The sequence below is a fragment of the Pelobates fuscus genome, chromosome 12, assembly GCF_036172605.1.
Source record: "Pelobates fuscus isolate aPelFus1 chromosome 12, aPelFus1.pri, whole genome shotgun sequence".
Lineage (NCBI taxonomy): Eukaryota > Metazoa > Chordata > Amphibia > Anura > Pelobatidae > Pelobates > Pelobates fuscus.
In genome coordinates, this window is record NC_086328.1 from 87,991,628 (window position 1) to 88,013,908 (window position 22,281).

Genomic DNA, 22,281 nt, shown 5'->3' on the forward strand with positions numbered 1-22,281 from the left:
TACACACACACACTATACAAACACACTGCATTATATACACACACACACACACACACTATACAAACACACTGCATTATATACACACACACACACTATACAAACACACTGCATTATTTACACACACCATACAAACACACTGCATTATATACACACACACTATACAAACACACTGCATTATATACACACACACTATACAAACACACTGCATTATATACACACACACACTATACAAACACACTGCATTATATACACACACACACACACACTATACAAACACACTGCATTATATACATACAAACACACTGCATTATATACACACACTATACAAACACACTGCATTATATACACACACTATACAAACACACTGCATTATATACACACACTATACAAACACACTGCATTATATACATACACTATACAAACACACTGCATTATATACATACACTATACAAACACACTGCATTATACACACACACACACACACACACACACTATACAAACACACTGCATTATATACACACACACACACTATACAAACACACTGCATTATATATACACACACACACTATTATATATACACACACACACTATACAAACACACTGCATTATATACATACAAACACACTGCATTATATACACACACACTATACAAGCACACTGCATTATATACACATACACTACACAAACACACTGTATATAATGCAGCGTGTTTGTGTAGTGTGTATATAATGCAGTGTGTGTTTGTGTAGTGTTTGTATTGTGTTTATATAATGCAGTGTGTGTAGTGTGTGTGTATATAATGCAGTGTGTTTATATAATGCAGTGTGTAGCGTGTGTATATAATGCAGTGTGTTTGTGTAGTGTGTTTATATAATGCACACTACACAAACATGCTGCATTATATACACACACTACACAAACACACACTTTGCATTTAGTATATACAGCATTCACTTCACGCACACTACCCACACACTCTGCTTTCACTATATACACACACACACACACACACACAACACTAATGCACACTGCATCCACAACACACACACTACACAAACACACACTGCATCCACTACACACACACAACACTAATGCACACTGCATCCACAACACACACACTACACAAACACACACTGCATCCACTACACACACACTACACAAACACACACAGCTCCCCTGTCTAAACACACTGCATCCACTACATGTGGCATGTATATTTTGTGCATTTACCTTTAGAAATAGTTTTTATTTTCCAAAATGGTAAATGTACAGAATATCGGCAAATTATATCGGCTATCGGCCTGAAAGTTCACAGAATATCGGTATCGGTTCTAAAAAAATCAATATCGGTCGATCCCTATTTGTAAGTTTCCCTTATGTTGATCGATTTAAGTAAAGCACAAAGGAGGTCTTGAAAATAAATCTGCTGGATTAAAATCCAAAGAACTACAAAAAAAGATATCTGACTGGAGTCTTTAAAATCTGAGCCTACTATATGTGGCTCATCAACATGTGAGTTGGATAACCATGTGCTTGCTATGTTACTATGTAATATACTACACTCTGAATTATTTTATTTCAAGTTACAATGTGTATTAGTGGTAATATCTAAATTGCGCTCTCACCTGCAATTTGGTGAGGTTGTGGACAGGCCTTATTATTTTTGAAAGGATCACTATAGTGTCAGGAAAATAAACCCGTTTTCCTGACACTATAGTGCCCTAAGGGTGCCCCCACTCTCAGGGTGCCCCTCCCATTTTTGCTGAAGGGGTTAAAATCCCTTCAGCTACCTACTTTAATCCAGCGCCGGGCTCCCTCAGCGCTGGTGACCTCTCCTCCCCCACCGACGTCAGCTCCAGAGTGGAATGCGCATGCGCGGCAAGTGCCACGCGCGCATTCAAACAGTCCATAGGAAAGCATTTCTCAATGCTTTCCTATGGACGTTCTGCATGCTGGATGCAAATTTCGCATCAGGAAGACAGCCACTAGAGGCTAGATTAACTCTGCAATGTAAACATATCAGTTTCTCTGAAACTATGTTTACATCTGAAGGGTTAAAACCTGAGGGACTTGGCACCCGGACCACTTAATTGAGCTGAAGTGGTCTGGGTGACTATAGTGTCCCTTTAATGATGTTTTATCCTTCAAGGGCACGCTATTGAAAAAAGGCAAAATATAGGGAAGTCATGATTGGAAAACTTATTTAGCCACTTCTGTTAAGGGCAATCTACACACAATAACCACTACAGCTCGATAATCACCATAATCACTCTGTGGGGATAGCCCATCACTGCTGACCATGCTGGACTGAAATGATAATGTGGAAGAATTCCTTGAATGAAACAAGATATAGCAGAAGTATAAATTCTGCATGCTTATAATATATGATAATGCAAAAGTGTAAATTCCGCATTCTTCTTGTAATGCACGAGTGTTAATTCTACACCCCTCTGAAGCGGGTGTGCAGTATGGGTGACGATATTAATCTATCCAACATTTTCCCTATGTTCTGCAGTTCCATCTGCATCTGAAACTTTCTTTCTCAATCCCCTGCCTCCATTCTGTTTACATTTCACCCCTTCGGTGATGTCGCATCACTTGTAAAAGGCTGTGCTAGAACACAGATGACAGGGAGTTGTGCTTTGAGTCAGTTTTTTATTTTTAATTTTATTTATTTTGCTTGTGGACTCCATCTTGTCTTTATAGTGAAGTTGTCTGTGTCCTCTGTTAGACATTAAAGGAACACTATATCACTGAGAATACAAACCTGTGTTCGAAACACTATAATATGCCCTGTCCGTAACTTATTAGGTCCCTCCACCTGCGGTCATGAATAGGTTAACCCCCTGCCCCCACCCTCTTCACCATTTGGCGCTGGCTCAGTCTCCTCCTCCTGCAACATCATGCTTGTGTGGGAACCTAATGCACATGTGCAGCGAGCACCACGAAATTAGAACTTTTTCCATAGTAAAGTATGAATCAATGCTTTCCTATAGGGAATTTAAGTTGTTTTATGTCCTCATGAAGACAACCACTAGAGGTTATCCTATCCCTGCAATGTAAAAATGGCATGTTAAGGGGCCAGAAGCACTGCATCCAGATTACTTCAATGAGATGAAGTGGTCTTGGTGCCTATAGTATCCCTTCAAAAGATGCTATAGACACTCAGACCACTTTCTTTTCAATGAAGAGTTTTTAGTGCAGTACCCCTGTCATTTTAGCCTTGCATGCTTCCATTGCAGTCTATCGGAACATTTTCATTGCAGAGCTGAGCACACCTCTACTGGATGTCTTGGAGATGGCTATGATAGGGAATCCTTGACCAATGCTTCACTGTGAGAAAACCCACTACGAGAGAAGTTTAGTTCTCTTGTACAGAGAGAGGATGTGGATGTTAGCTTGACAGCCAGGGGCTCGTTTCCATCCTGTTTCATGAATAGGCGCTTTAATAAAACAGGACTAAGGGGGACCTCCTAAACACTCCTGCTAGGCTTAAGTTCTTTAGGTGTCTGCAGTCTCTCTTTGATGTACATTAGTGTTTTTAGGTTTGTTTGTCATTGTTTGGGGGGTTGCATGTGCTTATGTACTGTCAGAAGTAACTCAACTCAAACCTGTATTCCTAATGCAATAGTGTTCTTGTCCCTTCCCAGCTGTGTGCTATTAAAAAAACCCAGCTTTTACTTACCTATTTTTCAGCTGACCTTTGCGTCTCCCGCCACGTAATGGAGGAGGCTTGACTTACCATGCAATGATCCAATACACTGCTGCTCATAGCAAATTCTTGACAGTTCGTTATTTGCAGACTTAGAATTATGTTTCAGGATTAGACAATTTATCTGCTTTACCCCCAAAAAAGACGCATGTATTTATTTTTCCTGCATGTTTCTTGGGGTATATGGAAAAAACTAGAATATGAGAATTCTGAGAACGGACAAAACTTAGAGAAACTCAGTAGCTTGCCCTTCGGTTAATACCTTCTCAGGTCTCAAAAATGTTTTTACTCACTTGGGCCATTACAAGCAGAATCTATACCATCTGCATATCAGACTGATCCCAGGCTGTCGGCAGCATTTGCAAGCTCCCCACATTCTTTCCATAGATCTGACTTAGTATGTGCCGGGGAATAGTCCAATCAGAGGCTTCTCGTTGAGGTAGCACACATGCTCATCATCACTGCTTTACAATGCATCTCCATAAGCTGTACTACAGCTCATTGAGAAAAGGGGAATGCAAGCGCTCTGTAGCTTAGCACGCCTGCTGCTTCATCAGCTCTGTGGAGCTAACGTAAGTTGAAGAAAACCTCCTTGGCTGCCTTACTGACAGACAGGAAGGTGCTTCTGCCCCAATTAGAAAAGGGTTAATTTCTTTTGAAACTGGCACTTTTGTTAACTGTCATATTTTAAGACTTTAACCCCTTAGTGACCAGACCATTTTTAAATTTTCTTAACGTTAAGGACCAGGGCAGTTTTTACATTTCTGCGGTTTTTGTGTTTAGCTGTAATTTTCCTCTTACTCATTTACTGTATCCACACATATTCTATACCGTTTCTCTCTTTTTCAAGGGTGTTTGCATAACTTTCATTGGTGGTTCTAGGGTGCAGTCTCTTTTTAGTAATATCTATGTTTATTTGGTGCTTGAAGGAGTACCTGTGAGTTCTAGCACCTAGTGAGATAATTCTTGTTTTGCTATATATTATCTCCATACTGTTATTGTATGATTTTTTTTTTTTTTAAAAAACAAAAAATTTTTCTAACTTTGACCCTCAAAATCTGTTACGCATGTACAACTGCCAAAAAAACACCTGTGCTAAATAGTTTCTAAATTTTGTCCTGAGTTTAGAAATGCCCAATGTTAACATGTTCTTAGCTTTTTTTGGAAAGTTATAGGGCTATAAATACAAGTAGCACTTTGATATTTCCAAACCATTTTCTTTCAAAATTAACGCAAGTTACATTGTAACACTGATATCTGTCAGGAATCCCTGGATAACCCTTCACATGTATATATTTTTTTAAAAGAAGACAACCTAAGGTATTAAACTTGGGGTATTTTGACTCTTTTCATGCAACCATTTTACCACCAATCTATGCCAAATGAAAAAAAAAGTGATTTTTTTTGGACACACATAGCAATTTAAGAATACATGTATGGAGAACTTTAAGGGTTACTGCCAAAGAACACCCCAATATATGTTCAGCAACATCTCCTGAGTACAGTGATACCACCATGTATAGGTGTATCGGGTTTTCTGGGTGCTAAAAGACATTATTTTGAGGGTGCATATTCCAGTTTTCCAACTGGTCATCATGCACCTATGTGCTATTTGGGACATTTTTGTAGCCGGCCAATCAGTGGCGTACACATAATCCATGGGGCCCCGGTGCGAAACTGACCAATGGGCCCCCCCATACACATGGATACAGACATACATACAGACAGATACATGCATACATACAGGCACACATAGAAAAAGTTTGTCACCCTCCTGTTTCCTACCTTTTAGGTGCAGGAGGGCGACCTTCCCTGGGGTCCAGTGGTGGCTCAGGCTGGTGGGAGTGAGAGTTCCCACTCTGACTCCCTCTTCTTTCTCCCGCGCGGACTCTCTGATAGCTGGGAGGAGTAACAGGCAGTCACTTCCTTCCAGCTGTGATGTTATCACAGGGGACCCAGTCGCGCTGCTAAAGCGCCGCAGCTCTGACCGGGGCACCCTGGAAATTCAACTCCATCGGGTGGCTCCCAACAACATGGGCCACCCGATGGGTCTCTTGAACGTGCGGCCCCGGCAGTTTGCCACGCGGGCCAGGGCCTCAACACATGATGGTGGGCACCCGGTTGCAGGGGTCCGCAGGGTGGCTGGGCACCCTGGAGTGACGAGCCTTGTCACAGCTGCGACCCCGCTATGTTCGCCAATGTAATATACCCTCATATATTTTTGAAAAGTAGACATTTCATTTCATGGTGGTATTTTAACACTTTCCATGCACTAATTCTACCACCAGGCTTTGTCAAAATGATGGGTAGTCATTTTTTTGTGTTATTCTTCGCTCACATTGTACTTTAGGCATGGATTCTCAGTCCCTGTTATGTGTTACAGAAAAAGAACAGTTCAATATGTGTTCAGCAACAGTGCCCCCAATGTACAGGTTTTATGTTTTTTTTGCAAAATTACAGGGGTCAAATATAGGGCTTTTCCCTTTTCCATGTTTGCACATTGAAATTTGCCAGATTGATTTGCTGGGCCTATGTGGCTTTTGAGACCATATAGCAGCCCAGGGATGAAAATTAACCCTATCATGGTATACCGTTTGTAAAATTAGACAACCCACGGTATTCAAAATGGGTTATGTCCAGTAGGGATCGACCGATTATCGGTCTTGCCCATGTTATCGACCGATATTCGGTATTTTCGGCAATATTGGTATCTGCCTATAGAGATAGATATTGCTGATAATACATACCCTGACTGCCAGTCCCATGATAGGCCCACAGCAAGCGCTTACTTACCTTCCCAGCAGCTCCGTTTAGCTCCCCGGTCTAAATCTTGCGAGTCCCACGGGCGTCAGAGCATTGCCACGGGCTACCATGGCACTGCTCCGCACGGCATGCTGGCTGCGAGATTTATACAGGGGAGCTGAAGGGAGCTGCTGGGAAGGTAAATAAGAGCTTGCTGCGGGCCCCCCACTGCACAGTCTATGACACCGGACCACCAGGGAATGCCATATTCCCCCTCCCTGGTCAAGTAAGAATCAGGGAGGGATGACTAAAAAAAAAAAATAATTTAAATATTTGAAGAAAATGTAAAATAAAAATTGCTCCCCCTCCCCCACATTTTACACAAATTACATACCTACAGAAACACACACACACACGCTGTATTATATACTGTAGCAGGCTGGCCGGGTCTTGGGTCATAAACAACAGAAACCGTTTTTTCCCCCCCAATATAAGTAAAGCTTTATTTAGCAAGCCGGCTCCAAATTTAGCCACAGCAAAGCATTAAACCAAAATAAACTCCTACTCCACACTGGCGACTAACTAACAGATTACCCTTTCTATGCGTATTTGACTTTCTTTAACAAAGAAGTCAGGGTGAGTAAATGGAAAAACATTACAGGGGCTGTCACTTGCCAACACCAATGGCTTAGGGGTTACCTGCTTCGGCACCAAGGTTCTAAAGCCAGGGAAATCACGACCCAACACCAAGGGATAGGGTAACTTTGGGACTACTGCGGCTTCAATCCATATGTCCTTATGGACCAACCTTGCAATGATATGTCAACTATTGTCTTAGCATATTCCACAGTAGAACCATGAACACAACGTACTCCCACTTTCCCCCTGGATAACAATTGCAATTAAGGTAATATCACTCCCTGAATCCACAATAGCCTCTACAACCTTCCCATTTAGGATAACCTGTAGATGAATATCACTGTTTTTTCCTGAATCTCCCACTAAACACCTAAGTCCACAAAAGGTCTTGTTGGTAGTAGCATTTCCACATTCCATTGGTTCCTATAGTTGTGGACAGCGAGCCTTTACATGTCCAGGCTGCCCACACTCAAAGCAGATTATGGGAACAGGGCAATGCTGCAGGTCTTTGAGAGTCTGGGATTCCTTGAAGCTATGTCGGAGTTTATCGGGACGCAAAGTTCCATTTCCAGACTGTGGTGGTTGATCCAACCCCCTATTTTTGGGTGTTGGGGTACCTTCAACTTCTGGTTTCTGGCCTGAGGTGGAGCCTTTAGTGCTGTTACAGCTATGAACCATTCCACTATGGTCACCATCTCATCATAGGTGGTAGGGTGGCCCTGTCCCACCCACTGGAGTAATCCAAGTGGTAAAGCTCGCAGAAATTTGTCCAGGACCAGGGTCTCAATTATCTGTGCTGGTGTAGAGCTTTCTGGGGTAAGCCATTTATTCGCCAAATATATAAGGTCAAACAGTTGGGTTCTTGGGGCCCTTTGATCTTGATATGTCCAACTGTGATATCTTTGGGCCCTGACTGCAGGTGTCACACCAATTCTGGCTAGAATCTCAGCCTTAAGACAGTCATCTGCAGCCTCTTCCCCCGAGATCAGTATATGCTTTTTGTGCCTCTCCCAGAAGGAATGGTGCAAGGATACCAGCCCATTTTCCCCTGGGCCACTGTTCCCTTGCTGCAGTCCTCTCAAAAGCAAGGAGGTAAGCTTCCACATTATCATTGGGAGTCATCTTTTGTATATACTGGTTTGCCTGGAGAGACTTTGAGACACCGCTGGGCTCTTCTTTGTCAGGTTTTGAGAGACAATGTTCTATCTCTAAGTATACAATGGTCAGCATGTTGTTCCTCTACCACTGCAGTAAGCTGTGCTGCCAGCAAGCGGTTGCTTTCTTGCAGGGCTCGATTGGTTTCTTGCTGCGCAGCAGTAGCTTGTAATAAGCCTTTTAACCTCTTAACGACCGAGGACAGTTCAGGACAGTCATCGACATTTTAGCTTTGCCGACTGCTGACGGTCCTGAACCGTCACAACGGTCTTATGTACTTACGCGATCCGGTCGTTCCCCAGGCGGCGATCGGCGGTGCTCCCGGTGTAGGGGAGACTGCCTGCAGTCCAGGCAGTCCCCCCATGGCGGATTAGGACCCCCTGGGGCCATGTGATCGCTTAACAGAGCGATCACATGGTCACAATAACTTACAGTAGTGATGGTGCGCAAATAAATAAATAAATAAATAATAATTCGTATTCACTATGGACCTCTTATAGAGAGTGAAAGTAACCCTGTGTACATAAAATGAGGTGTTTACATAGTGGAAATATTATAAATAATTGAAAAACAAACAGTGGTTGTGGTGAAACAAAGCACAATCTGTAGGTATACTTGCAAACTTGGAAATCACTCTGACACCTATTAAGGAGACAAAAACAGAACTCCTAGTGCAGCATAGTAATTAACTTATAAATATTTTGCTTTATTCTATATATTTATAAGTTAATTACTATGCTGCACTAGGAGTTCTGTTTTTGTCTCCTTAATAGGTGTCAGAGTGATTTCCAAGTTTGCAAGTATACCTACAGATTGTGCTTTGTTTCACCACAACCACTGTTTTTTTTTTTCAATTATTTATAATATTTCCACTATGTAAACACCTCATTTTATGTACACAGGGTTACTTTCACTCTCTATAAGAGGTCCATAGTGAATACGAATTATTATTTTTTTTTTTGCGCACCATCACTACTGTAAGTTATTTTATGTTCAAATCGTTTTACCAGGATTTGTTTTTGTTGGTTGCTGCATGTACTAAGATCCTTCTCTCATTTGCGCCATCCTATTTATAATCGTTTTTTCTTTTGACATGGTCACAATAGCTGACAGGCAGTCTCCCTGCTAGTGTAAAATAAAAATAATATATATATATATATATATATATATATATATATATATATATATATATATATATATATATATTATACAGATCAGTGCACTCGCTTGTTAACTAAACAGTGACTTCAAATCCTACAAAGTACTATTTAAAAACACCTCACCTAGGTGAAAGATAATGGGGGTTTGGTTACATTATATGATCATACATTGCATAAGCCTGCCAACTGCATCAAAGTACCCCATTCTTGGCAGGTCCTACTCTAGCAGCCTAATGCTTGCTCTTATGAGATTAATCCAGCATTAGGCTGCTAGAGTAGAACCTGCCAAGAATGGGGTACTTTGATGCAGTTGACAGGCTTATGCAATGTATGATCATATAATGTAACCAAACCCCCATTATTTTTCACCTAGGTGAGGTGTTTTTAAATAGTACTTTGTAGGATTTGAAGTCACTGTTTAGTTAACAAGCGAGTGCACTGATCTGTATATTTTGTATTTTGGTCTCAGTAGCACCCTGTAATAAATCCATGAATAAATGCATGTTACTGACCTTGTGTGTGTGTGTATATATATATATATATATATATATATATATATATATATATATATGCACCGAAACGCGCGTCGGGCTTCAAGCTCTCCTCAATCTCTCTCACTAGGGCTATCTATCACTATGTGCAGGCAACCAACATCCTAAGTATGGTTCTGCACATAGTCACTTTCACTTTCCTTTCTTACTCTGTACCTCCTAACTGGTCACTACCTTCCTGACAAGGCTGACTCACTCTGACATTGCTCAGTCTGGGACTTAACCACTTACTGCTGGTTGTACACTATCTGTGGTTTCGAACTGTTCAGTGGTTTAGTTAATGCACCATCATTAAAAGGTGCATTACCCATTCCTTACAGGTGCCCCAAGTACACTATCCTAGCGATTAGCAGATATTTGTCCCACTAAGTAGTTTTTTCCGGTAATGGCTGATTTTTGAGTTATATGACGTGCACCTATAGGCAGTAATCCTTTATTATGCCATCAATACTCACACAGCACATTACAATTATTCAGGTGGTTTCCAGTGACCTACCTGATAAGCTCAGAGCAACTAGACTTGACCATACACTGTTTATTAAAGTCTTTAGTCAGTCGCCATTTAGGAGCATAGTAAGTTTGTATATGTCACTGAGATACTTTGGAGGTAAGCCATTAAGGCTAGATTGCACTATATCACAGTGTTTCTATACATATTCCTAAGCTATCTACTATTACCTTTACTGAGTAAAGGCCAGTAGTACATATATCTATTATTATTATGAATTTGATTATATTCCAGCGCATACTCAGTCAGGTTGGATTTTTCCAACTTTTCTGAGTACATTGACTTTCTTTCAAATAGGGGTTATGCCCCAGGACACCCCTGGAGGGTCCAAATAGGTGTAACTCCACCAGCAGGACGGATCCTTATTTCCTTGGGACCCCTCTGCATAGGTGGAGCTCATTTTGTTACTCTCATATATTTTATTATAATATAAAATACAAATAATACGTCATTTAAATTAAATAAAAAAATTTAAGGTTTTCAGTACACAAACATACCACTTGTAGCAGGCTGACCGGGTCTTGGGTCATAAACAACAGAAACAGTTCTTTCTTCTAATATAAGGAAAGCTTTATTTAGCAAGCCGGCCCCAAATTTCGCCACAGCAAAGCATTAAACCAAACAAACTCCTAATCCACACTGGAGACTAACATAGAGTACCCTTTCTATGCTACTATGCTGACCCCAGTAGTTTAACAAATACAAATAAAGGCTTGCAAAATACCTTTACTTTCCACACAATTTTGGCAGTCTCTTTGACTCATTCTCTCTGTCTCCTCCCCAACTCTTCACAGGAGAGACTGATTTCCCTCTGCACAGGGTTTAGGTAGCGCCCTAATTAATCTACTAGAGCCACCTGATTTTTAACCCCCTCTAGTCGGTGAACACTGAAAGTGCCATTCTGGGGCTAATATAGCAGTGTTCCCTCACACTGCCACAATACACACACTACACAAACACACTGCATTCATTATATACACACTGCATTCACTACACACACACTACACAAACACACTGCATTCACTATACACACACACTCTGCATTCATTATATACACACTGCACCCACTATACACAAACTACACAAAAACACACAGCTCCCCTGTCTAAACATACTGCATCCACTATGTGGCATGTATATTTTGTGCATTTACCTTTAGAAATAATTTATTTTTTCAAAATGGCAAATGTACAGAATATTGGTAAGATATCGGCCTGAAGTTCACAGATTGTTGGTATCGGCATCGGCTCTAAAAAATCAATATCGGTCAATCCCTAATGTACAGTCATTTGTAGTAGCCACAAACGCTTGACAAAGTTAGCGTTCATATTTGTTTTTTTGCATTTTTTTAACACAAGAACTGCACTTTTACTGGTGATTTCATCGTCCTGATAAGTTTTACTGTTTTAAACACTCATATTTGTGTTTAGCAAAGTCTCCTGAGTATAACAATACCCCCCATGTACAGATTTGATGGTGTTTTGCAAAGTTACAGGGTCAATATAGCCAGATTGGTTTGCTGGGTCTGTGTTGCCTTTTGAGACCATATGGTAGCCCAGGAATGTGAAATAACCCCATCATGGCATACCATTTTCAAATGTAGATAACCCAGGGAATTCCAAATGGGGTATTTCCAGTCTTTTGTTGTCACAAGCGCTGGCTAAAGTTAGCTGTTATATTTGTTTTATATACGCGTGTGTATATATATATACACACACACACACACACACACACACACACACTTTTATTTCCTATATATGTATAATATATTATAATGAAAGCATTTTATAATATATATATATATATATATATATATATATATATATATATATATATATACACAGCAGATATATGTATATATCTCAAAGTACACTTAGAATGAAATCATATATATGCATTATATATGTATAATATATTTATTTTAGTATAATTTTTTTTTTACTTTTTAGCAAACTGGGGGACTGTCTGATAGCTCAGACAGCTCCTAGACTCCTATTGCGGCAATGTGATCATGGTGATCATATGGCCCTGGAGGGCCGGGGTGCCCCTGGACCGTGATCACCTATTTGCTGCAGTTGTAGAGATGACCAGCACTCACGGTTTTCCAGAGGTTTAAAAGTTGTTTGTTTAATGAAAATACATGTTAAAAAAGGATCGAGGTTTCAGTCCACGTCTGGGACTTCATTCTAAGTGTATTTTGATATACCGTATTTATCGGCGTATAACACGCACTTTTTCTCCCTGAAAATAGGGAGAAAATCATGGGTGCGTGTTATACGCCGATATCCCACATTTACTTACCTGTCTTGAAGCGTGGGCCGGCTTCACAGCGCGCACCGCGGAACTGGAACTTAAATTTCAGGTTCCAGTTTCCGGCGGGACTGAAAGGAAGTGTGCACACTATTGTGTGCACACTTCCTTTCAGTCCCGCCGGTACTGGAACTTTAAATTTCAGGTTCCGGTTTCCGGCGGGACTGAAAGGAAGTGTGCACACTATTGTGTGCACACTTCCTTTCAGTCCCGCCGGAAACCGGAACCTGAAATTTAAGTTCCCGTTCCGCGGTGCGCGCTGTGAAGCCGGCCCACGCTTCAAGACAGGTAAGTAAATATGGGACAGAGGGAAAGTGCACTAGGGGACACTATGGGAGGGGGGGGGGGGGAGACACACTATGGGGGGTGGAGAATAGTATGGGAGGGGGGGGGAAGAATACTATGGAAAGGGGGGGGACACTATGGGAGGGGGGGAGAATACTATGGGAGGGGGGAGAGAATACTATGGGAGGGGATTACTATGGAAAGGGGGGGGGAATACTATGGGAGGGGTGGAAATTTCCTGGAATTTCCTTCTGGAAATGAGGTGCGTGTTATACGCCGATAAATACGGTATATATATTAATATCAAAATACAGTTCGAATAAAATTATATATAACTATATCTACCGTATATACTCGAGTATAAGACGAGTTTTTCAGCACATTTTTTGTGCTGAAAAACACTAACTCGTCTTATACTCGAGTCAGTTGTCTGTATTATGGCAATTTACATTGCCATAATACAGACATGGACCGGGGGCTGTCAGGAAGCTGTTACTTACCTTCACAGCAGCTCCTGTCAGCTCCCTTCTCTCTTCTCCGGTGCGTGCAGCTCCCAGGTCAGCTCCCTCTGCAACTCTCGCGAGAGCCGCGGGGTCAGAGCGTTGCCACGGGTTACCGTGGCAACGCTCCGCGCGGCCGCGAGAGTTGCAGAGGGAGCTGACCTGGGAGCTGCACGCACCGGAGAAGAGAGAAGGGAGCTGACAGGAGCTGCTGTGAAGGTAAGTAACAGCTTCCTGACAGCCCCCTCCTACAGCCCATCCACTGGACCACCAGGGAGTGAGAGCCCCCCTCCCTGGCCAGCTAACAAGCAGGGAGGGGGGACGAAAAAATACAAATATTAATAATAAAACAAAAAATAATTAAAATAATAACATAAAAATAATAATACAAATAATAATAATAAAAAAAAAAAATAGTTGCCTAAAAAAAATAACATTTAAAAAAATATTAAAATAATAATTAAATAATAATTAATAAAATGCCCACCCCCCACCAATGCTCTGCACTCATACACACACACTGCACATACACACACTGCACTGCATTCATACACACTGCACTCACACACACTGCACTCATATACACACACTGCACTGCATTCATTATACACACACTGCATACACACTGCACTCATACACACACACTGCACTCATACACACACTGCACTGCATTCATTATATACACACTGCACTCATATACACACACTGCACTGCATTCATTATACACACACTGCATACACACTGCACTCATACATACACACTGCACTCATATACACACTGCACTGCACTCATTATACACACACTGCACTGCACTCATTATACACACACTGCACTGCATTCATTATACACACACTGCACTCATACACACACACACTGCACTCATACACACACACACACTGCACTCATACACACACACACTGCACTCATACACACACACACTGCACTCATACACACACACACTGCACTCATACACACACACTGCACTCATACACACACACACACTGCACTCATACACACACACACACTGCACTCATACACACACACACACTGCACTCATACACACACACACACACTGCACTCATACACACACACACACTGCACTCATACACACACACACACTGCACTCATACACACACACACACTGCACTCATACACACACACACACTGCACTCATACACACACACACACTGCACTCATACACACACACTGCACTCATACACACACACTGCACTCATGCACACACACTGCACTCATGCACACACACTGCACTCATGCACACACACTGCACTCATACATACACACTGCACTGCATTCATTATACACACACTGCACTCATACACACACACTGCACTCCATTCATTATATACACACTGCACTCATACACACTGCACTCATACACACACTGCATACACACACACTGCATACACACACACTGCATACACACACACAGCACTCACACACACACACTGCATTAATTATATACACACACTGTAAATAAATATTCAGTTAATATAATTTTTTTAGGATCTAATTTTATTTAGAAATTTACCAGTAGCTGCTGCATTTCCCACCCTAGTCTTATACTCGAGTCAATAAGTTTTCCCAGTTTTTTTGGGTAAAATTAGGGGCCTCGGCTTATATTCGGGTCGGCTTATACTCGAGTATATACGGTATCTCTATATATATATATATATATATATATATATATATATATATATATATATATATCTATCATTTGTTAAAAATTTGTCGTTTTTTATTTATTTTTAATTTCTTTTTTATTATATATATATATATATATATATATATATATATATATATATACACGTGTGTAATTTTACCCTAGTGTATTTTTATATTAATGGGACACTATAGTCACCTGAACAACTTCAGCTTAATGAGGTTGTTCAGGTGAGAAAATACAGTGTTTACATTGAAAGCTAGGAACACCTCCAGTTGCAGTCACTCAGAGTGAACCAGAGGGAAATCGGAGTTGATGGAGGCATAATATGCCTTCATCCACTCAGATCTGCTGTGCACGAGCATCCTGTGATTCAGTATCTCCTCCCACTGCATGCAGACACTGAACTTTCCTCATAGAGATTCATTGATTCAATTTATCTCTATGAGGAGATGCTGATTGGCCAGGGCTGTGTTTGAATCATGCTGGCTCTGCCCCTGATCTGCCTCCTTGTCAGTCTCAGCCAATCCTATGGGGAAGCACTGTGATTGGATCAGGCTATCACATGTCAGCAGACTGCTTGTTTTTCCTGAGTCTAACAGCATGCAGATTTACAGCTTCTGGCTTGAATACAGTAAGATTTTTACTATATTTATGGAGGTATGAGGGGCCCAGGGGGGCTAGATGGTCGTGTTAACACTATAGGGTCAGGTATACATGTAGTTGCACTGGTGACTATAGTGTCCCTGTAATATATGTATATATTAATAAAAAATACATTTAGTATGAATATATACAATATATATATATATATATATATATATATATATATACACACACACACACACACACACACACACACACACACACACACACACACACACACATATATATTTTTTACATTTATTTCCTTTTATTTATTATTTTTTTTCACCAGAAGGGGGACTGCCTGTCAGTTCAGGCAGTCCCCCTGCTGGCAGCACTGTGGACTCCTAATGCGGCCAGGTGACCGCTCTTTTAGAGCAGTCACATGGCCCCTTGGGGTCCTTAATTGGAGAGGGGGGACTGTCTGGGCTGAGCTTAAGAAGAAGACCGATCGCCGGTGGGGGAACGGCAGCGACGGGTAAGTACATGAGGAGGGAGGTAAGGGTAATTTTTTTAAAAAATGTTTAAAATCATTTAATGACTTTATTTTTTTGTTACATTTACTGAGTGCCTCGACCCCCTGTTCTCCGGCGGCCACCGTCAGTGAGGGGGATATTGCAGCGATGCCTCTACATCGAGGCATCACTACAATACTATTAGAGCTGCTGGAAGCGATCATGATAGCTTCCAGCACTCTAATTCTCCGCGGACAAATCAGGTACTTCCGCGGTCCTTAAGTTTTCTGTCGGACGTACCTGATACGTCCATGGTCACTAAGGTGTTAAAGGTACACTATAGTCACCAGAACAACTACAGCTTATTGCATTTGTTCTGGTGAGTAGAATCATTCCCTTCAGGCTTTTTGCTGTAAACACTGTTTTTGAGAGAAAATGCAGTGTTTACAATAAACTCACTGGCCACCTCTCAGATGGCTTTTAGAGGTGCTTCCTGGGGAAGTGCTGCCATTCAGTGTCTCCACCCTCTGCATACAGACACTGAACTTTTCTCATAGAGATACATTGATTCGGTGCATGTGTATGAGGACATGCTGATTGGCCAGGACTGTGTTTGGCCCCTGATCTACCTCCTTGACAGTCACAGCCAATCCTATGGGGAAGCAGTATGATTGGTTCAGAACACCATTTCTGATGATGTCAGCAGACAGTTTCACAGGCAGAGGTAGCAGCTGCAGACTTAAATACAAGTAAGATAATACTATATTTTGGGAGGCCGGGAGGGCTAGACGGTGGCTTTAACACTATAGGGTCAGAAATATATGTTTGTGTTCCTGACCTTATAGTGCTCCTTTAAGACAGATCCCAGACACATACAGAGTGTCTGGAGTGTTTCCTTAAGTGTTAGGTTAAGAATCCTATTTAGGGTTAAGCTGAATGTATTCCTAACCCTAATTTCTCCACCAAGTGCAGCTTAGTTATAACGGATCACTAGTGCAGCCCATATGTATTCAAAGAACCGACGTTTCGTGGGCCCTGTCCCGAAACGTCTGAACTTTGAATGCTCTTTGAATAAATTTGGGCTGCACTAGTGGGCACCTATAGCGAAGCTGCTCTTTGTGGATGAATACTTTTGCTATATTTTACTCGCTGTTGGGGCTACAGCAGCTAATGCACAATAGCTGCACTATGTTAAACTATTTTGCCTTTTGATATTGTGCTATACCACACTCCTAGATCATATTTTTGCTTTAACTCTAATTTCTCATGGAGCCATTATCACTGGCTAAAGTATGAGAGTATAGCAAGGAGTCCCCCCCCCCCCCCCACAGACCAAATCTGTCTTTTTGTCAACTCCTGCTTGACCGTAAGTCAACATAAGTTCCTAGTTTGCAGTTTATGATGTTTTCATTGTGTTGGAACTTTACAGTCAAATTACACACGGTCAAGAAATGCATTTCATAACGATTGGATCTGTATGAAATACTCAGAAATAATATTGTGGTGACAGGTGTGTGTAGGTTTTTGCTATGTAGTTCTCTGTTGATGTAGGATTGAAAGTCATCCTCTGTGGATGTTCTTACCTGATCATGTTGCATATTTACATCCACTCCACGTACTCTTATTTGTCCTCCTCTGTTGTCTGTAGGAATCTACACAATACAACATAATTTTAAGCCATTGCTTGAAATCATTTTAAGTCTGACATAAACAGACGGTGCTGCGTCCCACAGACTTTTTTCCCTAGAACCACTACAGTGAGCTGTAGTCTTTATGGTGCTTAGAATGCCCTTTAAAGCCATATTATCTCTTTTTTTATTATTATTAATTATAATTATTTTTTTTTTTTTTTTGCAATGCCGCTCACGCTTTAGATCTCCCCAAAGGAAAGCATTGAATCAATGCTTTCCAATGGGGAAAAATCTGATTCTGGATGTCCTCATGCAGAGCGCGAGGATGTCCAGCGTCAGATACTGGACCAAAGGTCCGTTTAGATGCAGGACGTGCCTCCAGTTGCTGTCTGGGAGACAGCCACCGGAGGCAGACTTAGTGCTTCAATGTAAACATTGCAGTTTCTCTGGAACGGTTTTACATTGCAGCACTAAGTGCAAAACTGCAGACTGTGCACCCAGACAACTTCAATATGCTGAAGTGGTCTGGGTGCCTATATTGTCCCTTTAATTTCTTTCAAAAGGAGTATATAATTGCAAGACTTTGATATATTCAGAGCTGGTGAGATGTATTAGCTACTTCCTTCTAGTTATTGCTATGTTTAACTTCAATGGAAATTATGGTTTTCTGTTGTTGGGGTATGGACCAGTAGCAGTTATTTTGATTTTGTAAGTTGCAGGATAACTTCATCATAGCTTCATGAACACCTTTTTTATTTAAATGTTGCTCATTTACCTGTACCACTGGATGTGGTTGGTGAAATAAACTTAATTGCACAGTGCCGGATAGTTTTGTGTTTAGGTAGAGGAAGAGTTGGAGTAGGAGCTGTAGAGCTTAAGTTGCGACCAGAAAGATTCTGGTAGTTGCTGAAATAACATACGCTCCTTACCAGAATGCTCAGCCAGCTGTTTTGACAACATCACAAGTAAGACCACGTGCAGCCACTGGAGTGCCAAAACGTCATACGTGGGAGCTGTTTGTAGTATTGTCTGCTATAATGATAGTGGCAGCTAGGTGTCTGAATTACTGCCCCCTGTTGATAACATGGAACAAAGTAATTTAATTATTTTGGGCATATTTTCAAATATCCCCCTAATCCCTCTTTTTTTTCCCTTCACTCTTTCTAAATACCATGTTTATAGATGCAATCTACTCAGATCCCATTGATTCAGAACCTGGTGGGCTTTTCCCAGGAGCTCCCTTTAGCTGGAGTTCTCCAGACAGTAGTGAAGGCCTATGCCACTCAGGAGGGGCACCAGAACCTGGCATTTATGAAGAGCGTGCATCCCGGCCAGGGAACAGTCGCATTCCTGGAAAAGATCATCGTCGCTATTACCACAGCCACTGGAGGCTTGAGTACTTGATGGACTTCAATCCTCGCTGTCATAGCATGATCTGCATGGTATGTGGCAGTTCTCTGGCTACTTTGAAACTCAGCACTATTAAGCGTCACATCCGTCAGAGGCATCCCTACTCCCTTAACTGGACGCCAAGTGAGAAAGAGGTCATTATTGGCAGCTGGGATGCTCACCTTTGTGTAGATGCACAGACACTGACAGGGACTGCGGGCGAGGAGCCTGGGTCAGGTAGGAACGTTATTCGTGTTTATATATGATTCTAATGCATATAGATCAAATTCAAAGAAAACCAACTTATGACATAAAACACACCTGTCCTGGAGAAACAATGCAAAGAGAGATTCACTCCATCTGTACATTGTGCTAGCCAAACGGCTAGCAAATGCATGGATTAAAGGTTATTCTACATACCTCTCTCCCATCTCAGTGATTTTAGCTCTGTGCCATGGGCATAGAGGTAAACTAAAAATCCATGGACCCTAAAATGATGCAACTCAGCCCCCAAATGCCTGCCTTTTATTTGGTGTAGTGGATACATGTATATACAATCTATTTATGTGTAAGCACCATTTTGGAGGAGGGGAAGGCAAGCTTTAGGTAAGTATATATTTTAATCCAGAGCTCAAAATTTAAACTCTCCAACAGCCATTGGCTAGTGTGCTTTGCACCCTCCAGACTTGCAGTGGCGAGTACCTTTTAAGGTCTAGCTAGTAGCATGGAACCTGAAATTTTAAGTCCTGTGTTAATCTGTACATTTGCTCACATTTGCTAGCACAATCTATAGATTAAAGTTATACCTTCCTGAAGGTAACCTGATCATACACATTGTTTTTGTAGATGGAAGGTTCTCTTTAGAAAGTATTGTAACATTATGTTTAGATTTAAATATGCAAAATGCACGTTCGTAGTGTTCACTGCTGTAGTTTACTTTTAAAGTGAATATACATGTTGTTTTTTTTTTATTATTAAAATTTTATACTTCCTTCCAGAAGAATTTTTTTTATTATTGTTCTGTGCTCTTTATTCCTTTTTACTTCTATTTTTCACTGTTCCTGTCCCTTCTTGCCCTTTCTCTTCTATAAACACATCTGTCTCCATCTTTAACCCCTTAAGGACCAAACTTCTGGAATAAAAGGGAATCATGACGTGTCAGACACGTCATGTGTCCTTAAGGGGTTAAAGGCTCGCTTCAATATCTTTTCTAATGCATTCCATATCGATTGTAAGTGCCTCTTTAATTGGCATGCTATTTTACTGCCTCTTATCTACAGTGCTGCTTCCTTTAAACCTAAATCTTTTTTCCATGTTTTATATTCTTTTGTACTAAGCTACTCATTAGTGAATTACTTGTGATGTCTCTTGTTTTCCTTGCAGAGGATCCATGCATGGCACTAACACCAAAAAAGAAACGTCGCCGCCTGCCTCCAGTTACCAAAGGGGTATGGCGCCCAATGATGGGTCCAGAGCTTTCTCAGCCAACTTTTCCAAACACCAGTCATCTTGAACAGTACCTTAATGAATCACTTCAACAATGGTTCCGCGTAGAATTCTTGATGGATTATGATTGTGTAGGCAATCAGCTTCACTGCATGATGTGTGCTAGTGTCTTGCCCAGTCTTAACCTTGCTGATATCAAGCGTCACATCTTGGATACACACCCAACATCTCTCCAGTTAAGCCCCACACAAAAAAGTGTCATCCTGGAGGCTTGGTCAAATCGTGGACTGAACCAAGAAGAAGAGGGAGAAGATGAAATGGATGACGACGACGACGACGATGATGATGATGAAGAAGAAGATATTCTAAACAGTGAGATGAAAGAGAGCCAATCATTGCTTAATTTAGACGTTAACCCGGAGCTAGACAAAGTAGTACCAGAACGCCATATCGATAAGTTTGAGGGTATAGAAGAGAAAAATGATAAGACTGAGAAAATGAAACCGAGCTCAAGAGAGAGATTGATCTTGGATGATGAAAATCTAGAGCCTAGAAAAACTCAGAAACCGGAGACTAGAATGCTGTTGGAAAAGGAGAGTGTTGAGGCCCAGAGAACCAAGGAAGAAAACCAGAAGTTACAAGATTCTAAAAAAATGGAAGATGAGAAGATCACAAGACAAGAGGTTAAAAAGTGGAAGGCAAGTGAAATCCAGGTGCCAAAGAAAGAAGAACAAGTAAAAAAGATTCTTAAATTGGTTGAGGTGGAAGAGAAGCTAAAACTGGTAACTCGGAAATTGGAGGCGGAAAGAAAGGCAGCCCAAAAACTTGAGGAAGAAGAAAAGTTGAGAAAGAGGGAGAGTCAGAAATTGGAGGAGGAAGAAAAACTGAAAAAAATAAGGGACCAGAAACTAAAAAATAAAGAAAATATTGTGAAGATAGAGGAGGAGCAGCAGGAGATAGACCAGAGAGTGGAAGAGGAAAGGCAAAAATCAGAGTCACAAATGTTGGAGGCAAAGAATCAAAAGGGTATAGAAGGGCTGCAACCAAGAAGGAGCTTAGAATTCCAGAATTCTGTAGAGCAAGATAAAAAACCAGATGTGGACACAGAGAAGACTCCTTCAGTACACGCGCATTCAACACCATCAATGTCCCCGGTAATGCTGGGAATTGGACTTCCTGTGTTAAAAAGTGAGTGACATTGAAAATACTGTGAAGAAGGGGTGGTGGGAGGGAGATATAATCGGCTTTAAAGGGTTACTCCAAGCATCATATACAATACAGCCAGCCAGGAGTGAACTGGTGCCCTTCCCCGGAAATGTGGCAAACCACTTTGCAACGGTGTGCCCCATTACCTGCGTTCTTCTGAGCACACAGAGTACTCTCCTCCTGGCTGTGCCGTCCTGTTGTGCAGAAACTTGATTCCAATCCTACCGGCTATTCAATAACTGACAGAGTCAGCTGACAGCTTTCAA

The 22,281-nt window shown here is 41.3% G+C and overlaps 1 protein-coding gene across 2 annotated transcripts in view; it reads left to right on the plus strand.

The window, feature by feature from the left end:
* Positions 1-22,281, plus strand: part of ZFTA (zinc finger translocation associated) — a 33,634-nt gene that overhangs the window by 6,157 nt on the left and 5,196 nt on the right. Inside the window, exons 2-3 of one of the 2 annotated variants that reach the window (XM_063438723.1) lie at positions 19,157-19,600; positions 20,747-21,997. In XM_063438723.1, the coding sequence (XP_063294793.1) occupies positions 19,157-19,600; positions 20,747-21,997 (1,695 nt within the window). The remainder of the gene's footprint in view (positions 1-19,156; positions 19,601-20,746; positions 21,998-22,281) is intronic. The other variant, XM_063438724.1, reaches the window with a different exon arrangement.